The 12,829-nt window shown below is 37.4% G+C and overlaps 1 protein-coding gene and 1 pseudogene across 1 annotated transcript; one reads left to right on the top strand and one right to left on the bottom strand.

Annotated features, from left to right (window-relative positions):
* LOC104725687 (gibberellin 20 oxidase 2-like) lies at window positions 278–1,920 on the top strand. Its single transcript, XM_010444385.2, has 3 exons — window positions 278–898; window positions 1,055–1,376; window positions 1,475–1,920. Exons 1-3 carry the CDS (start codon window positions 345–347, stop codon window positions 1,745–1,747), a joined length of 1,149 nt encoding a protein of 382 aa, XP_010442687.1. The 5' UTR covers window positions 278–344; the 3' UTR covers window positions 1,748–1,920.
* The window catches only part of LOC104728809, a 4,670-nt pseudogene continuing 3,192 nt past the window's right edge, over window positions 11,352–12,829 (bottom strand).

The raw sequence follows: 12,829 nt of genomic DNA, 5'->3' as shown, positions 1-12,829 counted from the left end.
ATACACATTTAAGTTAGGATTTAATTGTCGTCTAGTTCTTTTTGTCCTTTTGATTAAAGATTATACGCAATTTTTTTTTACACTACTATTATATTCACCTTATAAAGAGATTAGTATGAAATCCCATGTGGCAAAGCCCTTCAAGAAAAAAAATATGAGAAAAAATAAACAATTATTATAAGAAAGATTTTTAAAACCAAACAAATGTACAATAACATGACTTGAAGCTTGCTTATATAAAGACTTAAAGGACCCTTTGTTCCCCCATCTCCTCAACAACACTCACTTTGAACAAGACAAAACAAAAACCCAAAAACTCTCCAAGAAAAAAAAAAAGAAAAGAAATGGCGATACTTTGCACAACAACAACAACAACATCTCCGGCAGAGAAAGAACACGAACCAAAACAAGATCTTGGAAACGACCAAACTCCTCCATTAATCTTCAACCCTTCTCTTCTTAACCTTCAAACCCAAATCCCAAACCAATTCATTTGGCCTGACGAAGAGAAACCTTCCATTGATATCCCCGAGCTCAACGTCCCTTTCATCGATCTCTCAAGGCAAGACTCTACTCTTGAAGCTTCTAGACTCATCGCAGAAGCTTGCACCAAACACGGCTTCTTCCTCGTCGTCAATCATGGCGTCAGCGAGTCACTCATATCCGAAGCTCAACGTTTGATGGAACGTTTCTTCGACATGCCTCTCGCCGGAAAACAGAGAGCTCAGAGAAAACCCGGTGAGAGCTGTGGCTACGCAAGTAGCTTCACCGGAAGATTCTCCACCAAGCTCCCATGGAAGGAGACTCTCTCTTTCCGATTCTCCAACGAGAATAGTGGCTCGAAAACCGTTCAAAATTACTTCTCCGATACATTAGGACAAGAGTTCGAACACTTTGGGTACGTGTCCTTTTAAAACAGAACAAGAACCACAAAATAGAACAGAGCAAACCCTTGTTTTCTCTGTTATCTAGTCTTACTTTAAATAAACCGGTTTTCTCATACCGGAAACAATTTGACCGGTTTAGCTAATGATTTTCCCGGTTTTGTTCACAGGAAGGTGTATCAAGACTACTGTGAAGCAATGAGTTCCCTATCACTCAAGATCATGGAGCTTTTGGGGCTAAGTTTAGGCGTAAACAGAGACTATTTCCGAGGGTTTTTCGAAGAGAATGATTCGATAATGAGGCTAAATCATTATCCTCCATGCCAAACACCAGATCTCACGTTAGGTACAGGACCTCATTGTGATCCAAGCTCTTTAACCATCCTACATCAAGACCAAGTCAATGGCCTTCAAGTCTTTGTTGACAATCAATGGCGGTCCATTCTCCCCAATCCCAAGGCTTTCGTTGTCAATATCGGTGACACTTTCATGGTAATTAATAGATAATATATATATATATATATAGTAATAGACATTAATTATGGTTACCTCAATACACAAATGATAGATTAAACTTTGGTTTTGTCTAGGCTCTATCGAACGGGATATTCAAGAGTTGTTTGCATAGAGCGGTTGTGAATAGAGAATGCGCGAGGAAATCGATGGCATTTTTCTTGTGTCCGAAGAAAGACAAAGTGGTGAGACCACCAAGTGAGATCTTGGAGAAGATGAAAACAAGAAAATACCCTGACTTCACTTGGTCTATGTTCCTTGAGTTTACCCAAAAACATTACAGAGCGGATGTGAATACTCTCGATTCCTTTTCAAATTGGGTGATTAGCAACAAGAAAAATCCCATCTAAGAAATCAAATTCCTATATAAACTCTTTTGTCCTTTTTTTTTTTTTTGGCTACTTTGTGTCCTTTGTTCTCATGGTGTAAATCCATTAAATTGGATTTCGAAGTTTATAACGTTTTTATATTGTTTCAAATTATAGACCATGGCATATCATATGAATGCTCGTTTTGTTGAATACGCGTGACGGTGTGGTAGAAACGGGATTTCATGACGTATATATATATGGGAACGAGACGGTTTGTTGATCTATAAATGTTATTTCCATTTCTGATTCGGAACAAGAATTTTCGCAACTAAAATCATGTTCCAAATGTGTTTAATATTCTTTTTTAAAAAATAAAGAGGCAGAAATAACATAAAGCTATTACTAAATTATAATTTTAAGTATTCCGGTTAATTTTTACAATCATAAAACTAATAAATATTTATTTCATTTTAAATTATAATTTAATGGTAATTTTTTTTCAGATTTCCCCGTTTAAAGAGGGGATTTTGATTGAAACACATAATTGTCACCAAATTGGAGGGGAACGGGACAGAACTTGCTCAGTCAGTCCTATCTACGTGTCATAATATTTCGGAGCGGATTTGATTGGAGGAAGTTGACAAAGAGAGTAAGAAAAATCGAAGAACAAAGTACACATCAAGTGTCATTAACCAGTAACTCAAGATTAAAGACATAAAATTCGTGCATCATAACATCAACAACATGTAGTGTAGTAAGAGTCATCATAAGAAAACAAAACACATAGGCCACCAAAACCTACCCAAGAATGTTCTGTTTCTTGCAAACATAAGAACCAAAAACCCTAATAATGCTCATCATCCTTTGAATCTTACCTGTTTGGCACGCTAGATCTACATGTAGCAGACACTTGTATGTGTTTTCTTGCACAATTTACAACTCATTATTGAGTTTATTTTCCTACTATCTTTATTTATTCACGTTTTTAAATTTCGAAAACATTTTAGGAACATTAAACTTTTGTCCGATCGTGGGAATCAAACGACTAAAATAATTGATACGAGATGTGTGAAACACAAAAATGCTTATATATTATACATATGTATGAATGTCAAAAAAAATATATACACCTTTTTATTTACCTCGGTTGCCCCTTTTGAACCGTATTTGTTCACCCTAACTTCTGTCATTTGCAACACGACTTAAGTTACTTAACACAACAATGCTTATATACCTTTTTGAGTAAACTTTTGTCATTTGTGGAGATTAAACAATATATATATATATATATATATATATATATATTGCGTGAATTTTTATGTATATAACCAGCTAATTAAGCATAACTTTGTTAAATTAACCAGAAACAAAAGAAACATGGTTTGATAATGATCCATAGTCTCACATCAATGCAACATACTTGTGATGAGCATATAAATTCCGTATATACATATTATAATACAATTAAAATCTAGCTAACTAACGTCCAAATTAAACTAATGGTGCAAACAAAACTTGTACAATTATAAAATGGAGAATTTTTTTTTAAGCATAGCTTACATGAATCTAAGAAATGAAAGATTTTAATTACATAGTTGTTGATAATAATGACGAAGAGAAGCCTGTAAGCAACAAGACAAAAGAACAGCTCTAATCAAAATCCAAGACACCCTCGCATCACGTGCATCTCTTTTGTTCACTTTCTCTTCGTCACTCTTAATTATTTTGTTTTCCTCTAATTATTATTTTAGAATAAGGAAAAAAACAAAAGAACAGATCTCTCTCGGCCAAGCAAAACGACAACGTTTGGGATATTGCATCATATGCACATTTATTTGTCCAATTACTTTGTGTTTCTTCTTCTTCTTCTCCCTAATAAATTTTAATCATAGACTTGTTTTCTTTCCATTTTCAGGTTTGTTTTTCATGATATTTTTCATGATATTCAAATCTATTTGTAATATTATCTCTGATTGACGCCATCTGTCTTACTAGTTTCAGCAGCCTCTTCATGCATGAATCGTATGTAGATCTGTAATGACACATCAATATAGCTCTATTTGTTTACCAAAAAAAAAAATATAGCTCTCTTTTGGTACGTATGTGTGTGACACTTTATTTTTCCCACATTAATAATGAATTAAATTGTTTTGGATCGCGAAATTTACCATGTTCATTGCAAGAGTAAAACCAGGTTTTTTTTCGTGGAGAAATATACCTCAATTACTTCACTCATCGGGAGATGAAAGCTAGACACTCTGCCTCTCTCATTACGTGTGTAAGTAGGGAATCCTGTAATGGACGGTCGTGGAGCAAATATGTTCATAGTAACCCAGACACATGTCATTTACTCAAATGGTAAATATTTTGAAGTAAAACTTAGAAATTACCGGTTCGAATAACATTTGGGAAAAAGACCATATAAAATATTCTAATTCATGAACTGAGAGAATGTATAAATCTAAATTCTCAATTTTTTGTTAACTAAAAACGAAATCCATCCATACACATGTTTAGGAACTTTTGAGGTCACTAATAAGAATAAAATAAGGATTCTCACAACGGTCGTCATGATATTAGAAAGAGCGGAGCCCTCATTACGACTCATTGGTTCTAGTCGTCCCTGATTTATATAAATTTGTTATTATTAGGTTAAAGATTGAATTACAATCAAAGTAAATTAGTCTGATTTTCAGGTGATTTCTTTTAGTTTCTGGCGGTACAAGAAAAACACGTATGCTATATAAAAACAGGTGCTATATTCTCTTAGATTGGTTTTTTTTTTTTTTTTTAAACAAAGGGAGAAAACTCCCAATGCAAATTATTAATAAAAAGTAAAATTACATAAGAACTAAACGAGGACGCGCAGGTCCACTCAAATCCTCCCGCATAATTGAGTCAACAACCACCAGAATTGTTTGCAACTGCTAAAAAGTTAAAGGAAGAGAAAATGCATAATTCCCTAATCCATCGGCGAGGCGATTAGCTTCTCGGTATACATGAGAGACACGGATAATCCAGTCTTTTGAAAAAAAGCCGTGGCACAGACATATCAGGAAAGACAACGAATGAGAGTCAACTATCCCTGTCTTAAGAAAACCAACAACCAACTCAGAATCCACCTCAACCTCCAACCTCGTTATACGGTTCTGCTAAGCGATATAGAGACCATAGTAGACACCCCAAAGTTCTGCCAGCGGTGTAGAGCATCTACCTATGTTCAACACAAACCCGCCACACCACTCACCGACTTCGTTCCTTAGAACCCCACCAGCAGTTGCCAACCTTGGATTTCCCCGCGAAGCTCCATCAGTGTTCAGTTTAAACCAACCCGAGGGCGGAGGTGACCATTGAACCATCTTCTCAACCCGATTCCTAAGCTGAGGATCCTCTCCACTAACCTTTCTTGCCACTATCATCTCGTTTGTCAGCTCCTTAATGAACTTAACCCTATCAGGCCAGGTTCTGTTCTCCCCAAAAATATCTCCACATCTCCACTTCCACGCCTACCAGATTGCCAAAGCAAACATTGTCGGCCAAGACTCGCCTACTCGCCTACTCGCCCTTCACCTCTGTCACATAAGTTATCATACAGCCATTCCAGCACCGAGGATACAAAAAACCTCTGTCTTCGATTTGGGGGAACAATACGACACCTAAGACCTGCCATAGCAGGACAATCACGGAGCACATACATAATGGACTCAAGTCCACCAGTACATACCTGACAAACCTCCATAACACTCAAATGCCGTCGATAACGCTCCACATTAGTCATTATTACCTGCTTACTCAGGAGCCAAAGGAAAGTCCTCACTCTCTCCGGGACAGCTACTTTCCAGAGACGTTCATAGAACCTTCTCATACTCTGCTGTGGCGATGCATTCTTTGTTAACAGCTGATATGTGGACTTAACGGTAAACCGCCCATCTACAGTTTCTCCCCAGGACAAACAATCCTTTACACCAGTAACCCTGTCCACAACCACCACTGACAGTTCCAACCTGCGGTTCTCTGATATAAACGGAGTAATCTTAACCATATCCCAACCAGTGCCTTCTACCCATAAGTCTCGAACAGACATAGCACTAAAACCCTGTGGAAGCATATCAATGTCATTCTCCAGTAGTGAACCCTCCATCAACCACTTATCAGTTCAAAAAATTATTTTCCTGCCATCACCAATAACCCAACTATAACCTCCATGAATAGATTCCCTGATTCCCAGGGCCACACTCCGCCAAGTCGACGACCAAGTGCCCTTCACTATAGTCCAAGTACGCTCCTTGATATCTCCAACCTTGTACTTACTACGCAACACTTGTGCCCATAAACTCTTAGTATCATGAAGCAAACAACAACCAATCTTTGCAATAAAGCCTTATTCATTTCACAAGCCATACGAATGCCCAATCCGCCTTCTTCCTTTGGAAGACACACAGTTTTCCAGGGAACCAGATGTATCTTCCTCTTAACTGCAATACTTCCCCAGAGAAAATCACGTGACAACTTATCCAACTTATTTAGGGTGTATGCAGGCAACTTAACTGTTTGCATCGAATGTACATGTATCGAAGACAAAACAGCTTTGGTAAGTGTGAGACGTCCAGCAAACTCAAAGTTTTTCCTTTCCATCCTGCTAACCGTGCAGACACCCTCTCAATCACTTCCCCAAAAGTCTCTTTATTAATTCTCTTCTGTAGAACCGATATTCCTAGATACTTCCCAGCTCTCTAGTTAACTGGATTCCACTCTCTGCACTGATATGTCCCCCCAACTCTCGATCAACATTAGACGAGAAGAAAATTTTTGATTTTTCTAGACCTTAATATAAGCCATTTGAACCATAATTGTCGCAAGCCATCCGTAAGCCTAATTCAACATAGTCACTTAAGTCCATTGATTTATATTTTATACACTTAAGTGGTATCATTGTATCGTTCAGAAACCTAATTTTTTTTTTAAAGTTATTGTTGTTTTGCCGAAGTCGGTAGATTCAGGTTAGAGAGAACCGTAATTGCAATAAATAGTGCACCATTGTTTGATTTTGTTGTCGATTTGATGAATTTTGTTTGCGTATTTTATATAATATTTAAGCAAAGATGGAGTGTGACATATTCTGAGATTGTAGATGAAGCGTGTTGTTTCTTTCTTCCCACGGTTCAAAGAGGGAGACCTTGCCATGCGAGATAAAGGTGGAGACTTAGTTTTTTTTCAATAATTGAGTGACGAGGTAGTGGAGTGTGTCTGTCTATATGAAACAACCCGATCCGTTTTTTTATTTTTAATATCCTATTATCTAGTGATCTCATACTCATAAGAACCCTAAACGCCACTCAAACAACATCGGATAACATAAACCAACAAAACTCATGTCATTAAACAAATAAAATGAATAACAAATAACCAATATCAATTCCAAAGCATAAAACAAAGTCATAGACCATCAACTTAATATTTGTTTTAGACAACTAATTACCACTCTAACATTCTAACATAAGCACATAGCAAATAATCGAGCCTCTCAAACATCCTCCTCATCATCGCACTGATCCTACAGTCACACTTTGCCTTTACCTGCACCACAACACAAAAGAGAGGCGTAAGTATTACAAGAAATACTTAGTGATGCAATCCTCCCATCTACTAGGCTATACACATAAGCAATAAGATCTTCTCATGCTACAATCAATAAACAACATACAAACCAGGCAAAACACAAAGCCATCACAAGATCAATCACTGCTGAAGGATGGTGTCGACTGACACCCTCATGGTGTCGATCGACACTAACACCTGGCGAAAGTTGTATCGATCGACACACACTTTTTGTCGATCAATGCAGCCTCCTGGTGTTGACCGACACACTCCTTGTGTCGATCAACGCATGCTCGATATTTTTTCCGAAATCCCTAATTTGCATCGACTGACACCTCCACATGCGTTGATTGATGCTCGTTAGGTTTCTCGCGCCGTCCTTGCATTGGTGTTGACCGACACACTCCTTGTGTCGATCCACACTCATATCGAGCGTCGCTTCTCTTCGATCAGAAACTCCGAATCTCGCCTCCAAACTCCTCACATGCGTCCCAAGCATACTCTGGAGCGAATCCAAGCCTCAGGAGCCACGAAAAACACAGAGAACTCAAAAGAAAACAATCACACAACACACAAAGTCACAAAAACAGAGACCTTAGCTTAGATAAGCCATGTTCATGCACTCACATTTGCCAATCAGGAAGATTCGAGCAACACACGACCAGAAACACACCTCCACAAGCTCTTCCCACATTCTCAGATTTAGATCTCCAACCACAAAGCCAAACTCACAAGAACATGGACAAATAGCTTCAGGGAAAACTTTCAGGAAACATTTCATAATCGTTTTCTCTCTTTTTCCACACAAAGGAGGCGACAATCAACTTTCCTGAACCTAAAACATTGATCTCACACCTTAAATACGATCCCCAAACCGAACCAACTCGAACCTAGAATCCTGAAATCGAACCGAACACCCGACCATTTAAGGTGTCGATCGACACCCCTACCAAAATCCCAAACTTTGGTTCACAATTATTACACTATAAGTATGATTGGGGGAGTAATCTTTATTTTTCAGTGAATAAATGTTATTTTGACACAGAGTAGCTGCAGATGAATTGAAATTGAAGATAACGTGATTTAAACCTTGATTACAAAGAAAGCACGAAGCATTAGTTTGGTGTCTCGATTTAAGTTATCGATTTCTTGTGAGACTTATTTTTAAGTATACTATAGTAAGGCCCATAGTAAGCTATATGAGGACTCAATTAGAGGTGTAAGTAACCCAGGAGTAGAGTAATTAGAGTTGCATTGAATGCATTTAAACGTATCATTGATAGTAGTGAGGACGTAGAAGGAGAAGCCTTTACATTGTGGAGAATGACATAGGAGAAGGTGTGTGTGGGATGAGATAACTTTTACTGTTGATCTATATGTTATTAATGTTATGGTTCTGTTTAGTAGGTTGACTCAAAATTTGAAAGATTATTTGATGTGGTGGACCTTCTTTGTGGATTAAATAGAATTTAGATGTCTATGAAACTCAACAATTAGAGTTGTTGAAAATAGAAATGGACTAAAGTAAATAGATCATTAAAAAATTGTAATCAAGATTTTTTTCTTTCAACTTCTTTTGCTGCTTTATTTTGATCAACTTCCTGCTTTTTATTATATTTTTTTTTGGCATTGGATTTATCTTAAGGTTACTATTTGAACTGTAAGTTTCCAAATGACAACGTGGCAATAACTTCATGAACATGCGATACAGTTCTAATACAGTAGCAAAAATATGTATGTATAATTGTATATACATTTTTATTACTATTACAATCACACCATACTGTATAGTTCCGTCATCCTTCGGTCTAAGTCTCCAATGAAAGACTTATATAATTGGAGCCATAAAATACTTAGAGCAATAGCCTTTGAAATTCTTTCTATTTATTTGCAAATTTTCTGATAGCATTTAAAATAAAGTACTTACACCAATAACCTTTGAAACTCTTATTTCATTGTCAATGAATTTAAACTTTAACAAAAACAAAAACAAAAAAAAACCTTGAACCTATTTCAATGTATATTCTTATCTTCAAATAGCTTGTTTTAAAAATGAATAAATAAAAATCTTCCATGACTTATGTGAGATATAAGGAAAAAAAACACATAACCTTTTGTAAAGGATTAAAACATATAGTACAAAAAAAAAGATAAAGAATTTAAACAAAAGATATTACATATTATAACCCATAGAAAGTCGTAGCTTCAAATTTTGTCTTCCATTCAATTTATGTTTAAATTCTAACAAAAATGGTGAAATATGAGATACCAAATTATTGTAAAAGATCTGACAGTAAAAAACAAAACAATACAATAGAATAATAAAACCCAGAGCAGAAAATATTGCAGGGAAGAAAATATAGGTCAAGTGTGGCGCAGGTGATTTGAAGGAGAGTCAGAGAGATAGATGAGCTGCCATTTAGATGATAGAAAACAGCCGCCATTTTGTTTAGCCCAATGTTGTTTCTCTCGACAAACTCACTTCTCACTTCTCATCATACAGTTTTGAAAATATTATATTTTAACGTCAATATTTTGCTACTACGTATAAATTAATTTAAAATGAAAATTGGACAATAATTTAATAAGTTTACTACAAGTCTACAATTACATCTTTTTTATTCATTTCATGCGTAATTTTTGTCCAACGAATAATAACAATTATTATCCGCTGCTCACTACAAACTCACTTAACTCTCGAAATATTTGAAACTAAAACGTTGCTACCGAAGGTAATCAGATTGACTAACCTGATGGTCAAACACTCTATGTCAATTGTGACTCGAACATTCAGATGTGAAACTAAACATATGGTTTAAAACCACTAGACTGCTTTAAAAAAACAAGAAAAGTAAAAAAAAAAAAAAAAAGACTAATATGACGATGTACTGGCAGATTGAACCTGGAGAAGGTGGTGAAAGCAATCAGCTGCGGTCGGTCGGTTCTCTTGGTTCGGTTCCAAGCACTTCCCCTGAAGTTCTCTCAACATCTTTGGCACATTACTCAATCCACACGTCTTTATCATATAACCCACTCCCCATACATCCACTTTCACCGCATGCAATCCCCTCTCCATCTCCGGTGCGTGTCTCCCACGCTCCTCTTCCTTCTCCTCAACTGCCTTAGCTACAGGACGGTAGGGGTTAAGCTGCGGGGCCTCAACAGCCGCGTCGAACCCACAAACGAACCAATCCGTGTCAGTTGTTGTTGTGGTCGTCGCCGTGCTTCTCATTACATTATCCCATCCCATGTCACGATGCATGAACGAAAGGTCATGAAGGGCAACGAGCGCTTTAGTCACACACATCAGCGAGTCAATCNAGATAAAGAATTTAAACAAAAGATATTACATATTATAACCCATAGAAAGTCGTAGCTTCAAATTTTGTCTTCCATTCAATTTATGTTTAAATTCTAACAAAAATGGTGAAATATGAGATACCAAATTATTGTAAAAGATCTGACAGTAAAAAACAAAACAATACAATAGAATAATAAAACCCAGAGCAGAAAATATTGCAGGGAAGAAAATATAGGTCAAGTGTGGCGCAGGTGATTTGAAGGAGAGTCAGAGAGATAGATGAGCTGCCATTTAGATGATAGAAAACAGCCGCCATTTTGTTTAGCCCAATGTTGTTTCTCTCGACAAACTCACTTCTCACTTCTCATCATACAGTTTTGAAAATATTATATTTTAACGTCAATATTTTGCTACTACGTATAAATTAATTTAAAATGAAAATTGGACAATAATTTAATAAGTTTACTACAAGTCTACAATTACATCTTTTTTATTCATTTCATGCGTAATTTTTGTCCAACGAATAATAACAATTATTATCCGCTGCTCACTACAAACTCACTTAACTCTCGAAATATTTGAAACTAAAACGTTGCTACCGAAGGTAATCAGATTGACTAACCTGATGGTCAAACACTCTATGTCAATTGTGACTCGAACATTCAGATGTGAAACTAAACATATGGTTTAAAACCACTAGACTGCTTTAAAAAAACAAGAAAAGTAAAAAAAAAAAAAAAAAGACTAATATGACGATGTACTGGCAGATTGAACCTGGAGAAGGTGGTGAAAGCAATCAGCTGCGGTCGGTCGGTTCTCTTGGTTCGGTTCCAAGCACTTCCCCTGAAGTTCTCTCAACATCTTTGGCACATTACTCAATCCACACGTCTTTATCATATAACCCACTCCCCATACATCCACTTTCACCGCATGCAATCCCCTCTCCATCTCCGGTGCGTGTCTCCCACGCTCCTCTTCCTTCTCCTCAACTGCCTTAGCTACAGGACGGTTGGGGTTAAGCTGCGGGGCCTCAACAGCCGCGTCGAACCCACAAACGAACCAATCCGTGTCAGTTGTTGTTGTGGTCGTCGCCGTGCTTCTCATTACATTATCCCATCCCATGTCACGATGCATGAACGAAAGGTCATGAAGGGCAACGAGCGCTTTAGTCACACACATCAGCGAGTCAATCAGCTGGTCAACGTTTTGTGGTTTAACTCTGATTCCACGTGGCTTAAAACTCAACGACAGATCTTTCTCGCATGCCCTATCCAAATGCTCCGCGTGTGGAACTCTTTGGTCGAGAAAATCGTAGATTCCTTTCACTTTCATCCATTTTCTCTTGCTTGAGTAATACTTAGTCACCGTGTGAGGCGTTACTTCTGTCACATATTCTCCATGATCGGTTCTCTCAAAGTCGTTGTAGCATAAAGGCCTCGTAGTGCAGTACCTATCCGCAAGCAAAGGTAAGAGGGAAGCGAGACGGTAACAAGGAACCAATGCCTTGATTCGATCGGACGGTGATGAGACATTGAATGAATAAAGATCGGTGCAGATCACTCGATCTTGTGATGATAGGCTCAAAGCGCAGAAAGTTACGGTGAACCCTATTGCGTGATATCCAAGAATGTATGGAAGATCATCGTACGACCAAAGAATCTTCTCGACCAATAGTGAACAAGGATCAGNAAATATTTGAAACTAAAACGTTGCTACCGAAGGTAATCAGATTGACTAACCTGATGGACAAACACTCTATGTCAATTGTGACTCGAACATTCAGATGTGAAACTAAACATGGTTTTAAAACACTAGACTGCTTGAAAAGAACAAGAAAAGTAAAAAAAAAATAAAGAAAAAAAGTNCTCCATAAACCAAATCCTTTTATGAACCCCATCACGTTTGGCCACTGATCTTGTACGTTTTCAACCCAAGACGACGAGTCTGGTTTACGCAAAACCACCATTTCACAAAACTTTGAAACCATCCGGTTAATGCAGTCGTCCCAAAGTGGGATCAGCGAGTCTTTGCTTGAGATAACGAATCCGTTATTAGGTTTTAAGCGGGACATTATGGGGCCAATGATATCGTATGTGATTGCTCTACAATCTAGTAGCTCAGTGGAGGAGATGGAGAAGAAGAGCTCTTTTCCCGTTGGCAAGTCTTTGTAGACGTCTGGCCGGAGAGGAAACCGGAGATTTTCCGGCGGTGGTTCTCGAAGA

Source organism: Camelina sativa, chromosome 11, assembly GCF_000633955.1.
Source record: "Camelina sativa cultivar DH55 chromosome 11, Cs, whole genome shotgun sequence".
NCBI classification, from domain to species: Eukaryota; Viridiplantae; Streptophyta; class Magnoliopsida; order Brassicales; family Brassicaceae; genus Camelina; species Camelina sativa.
This window is presented reverse-complemented; position numbering and strand designations above follow the sequence as displayed.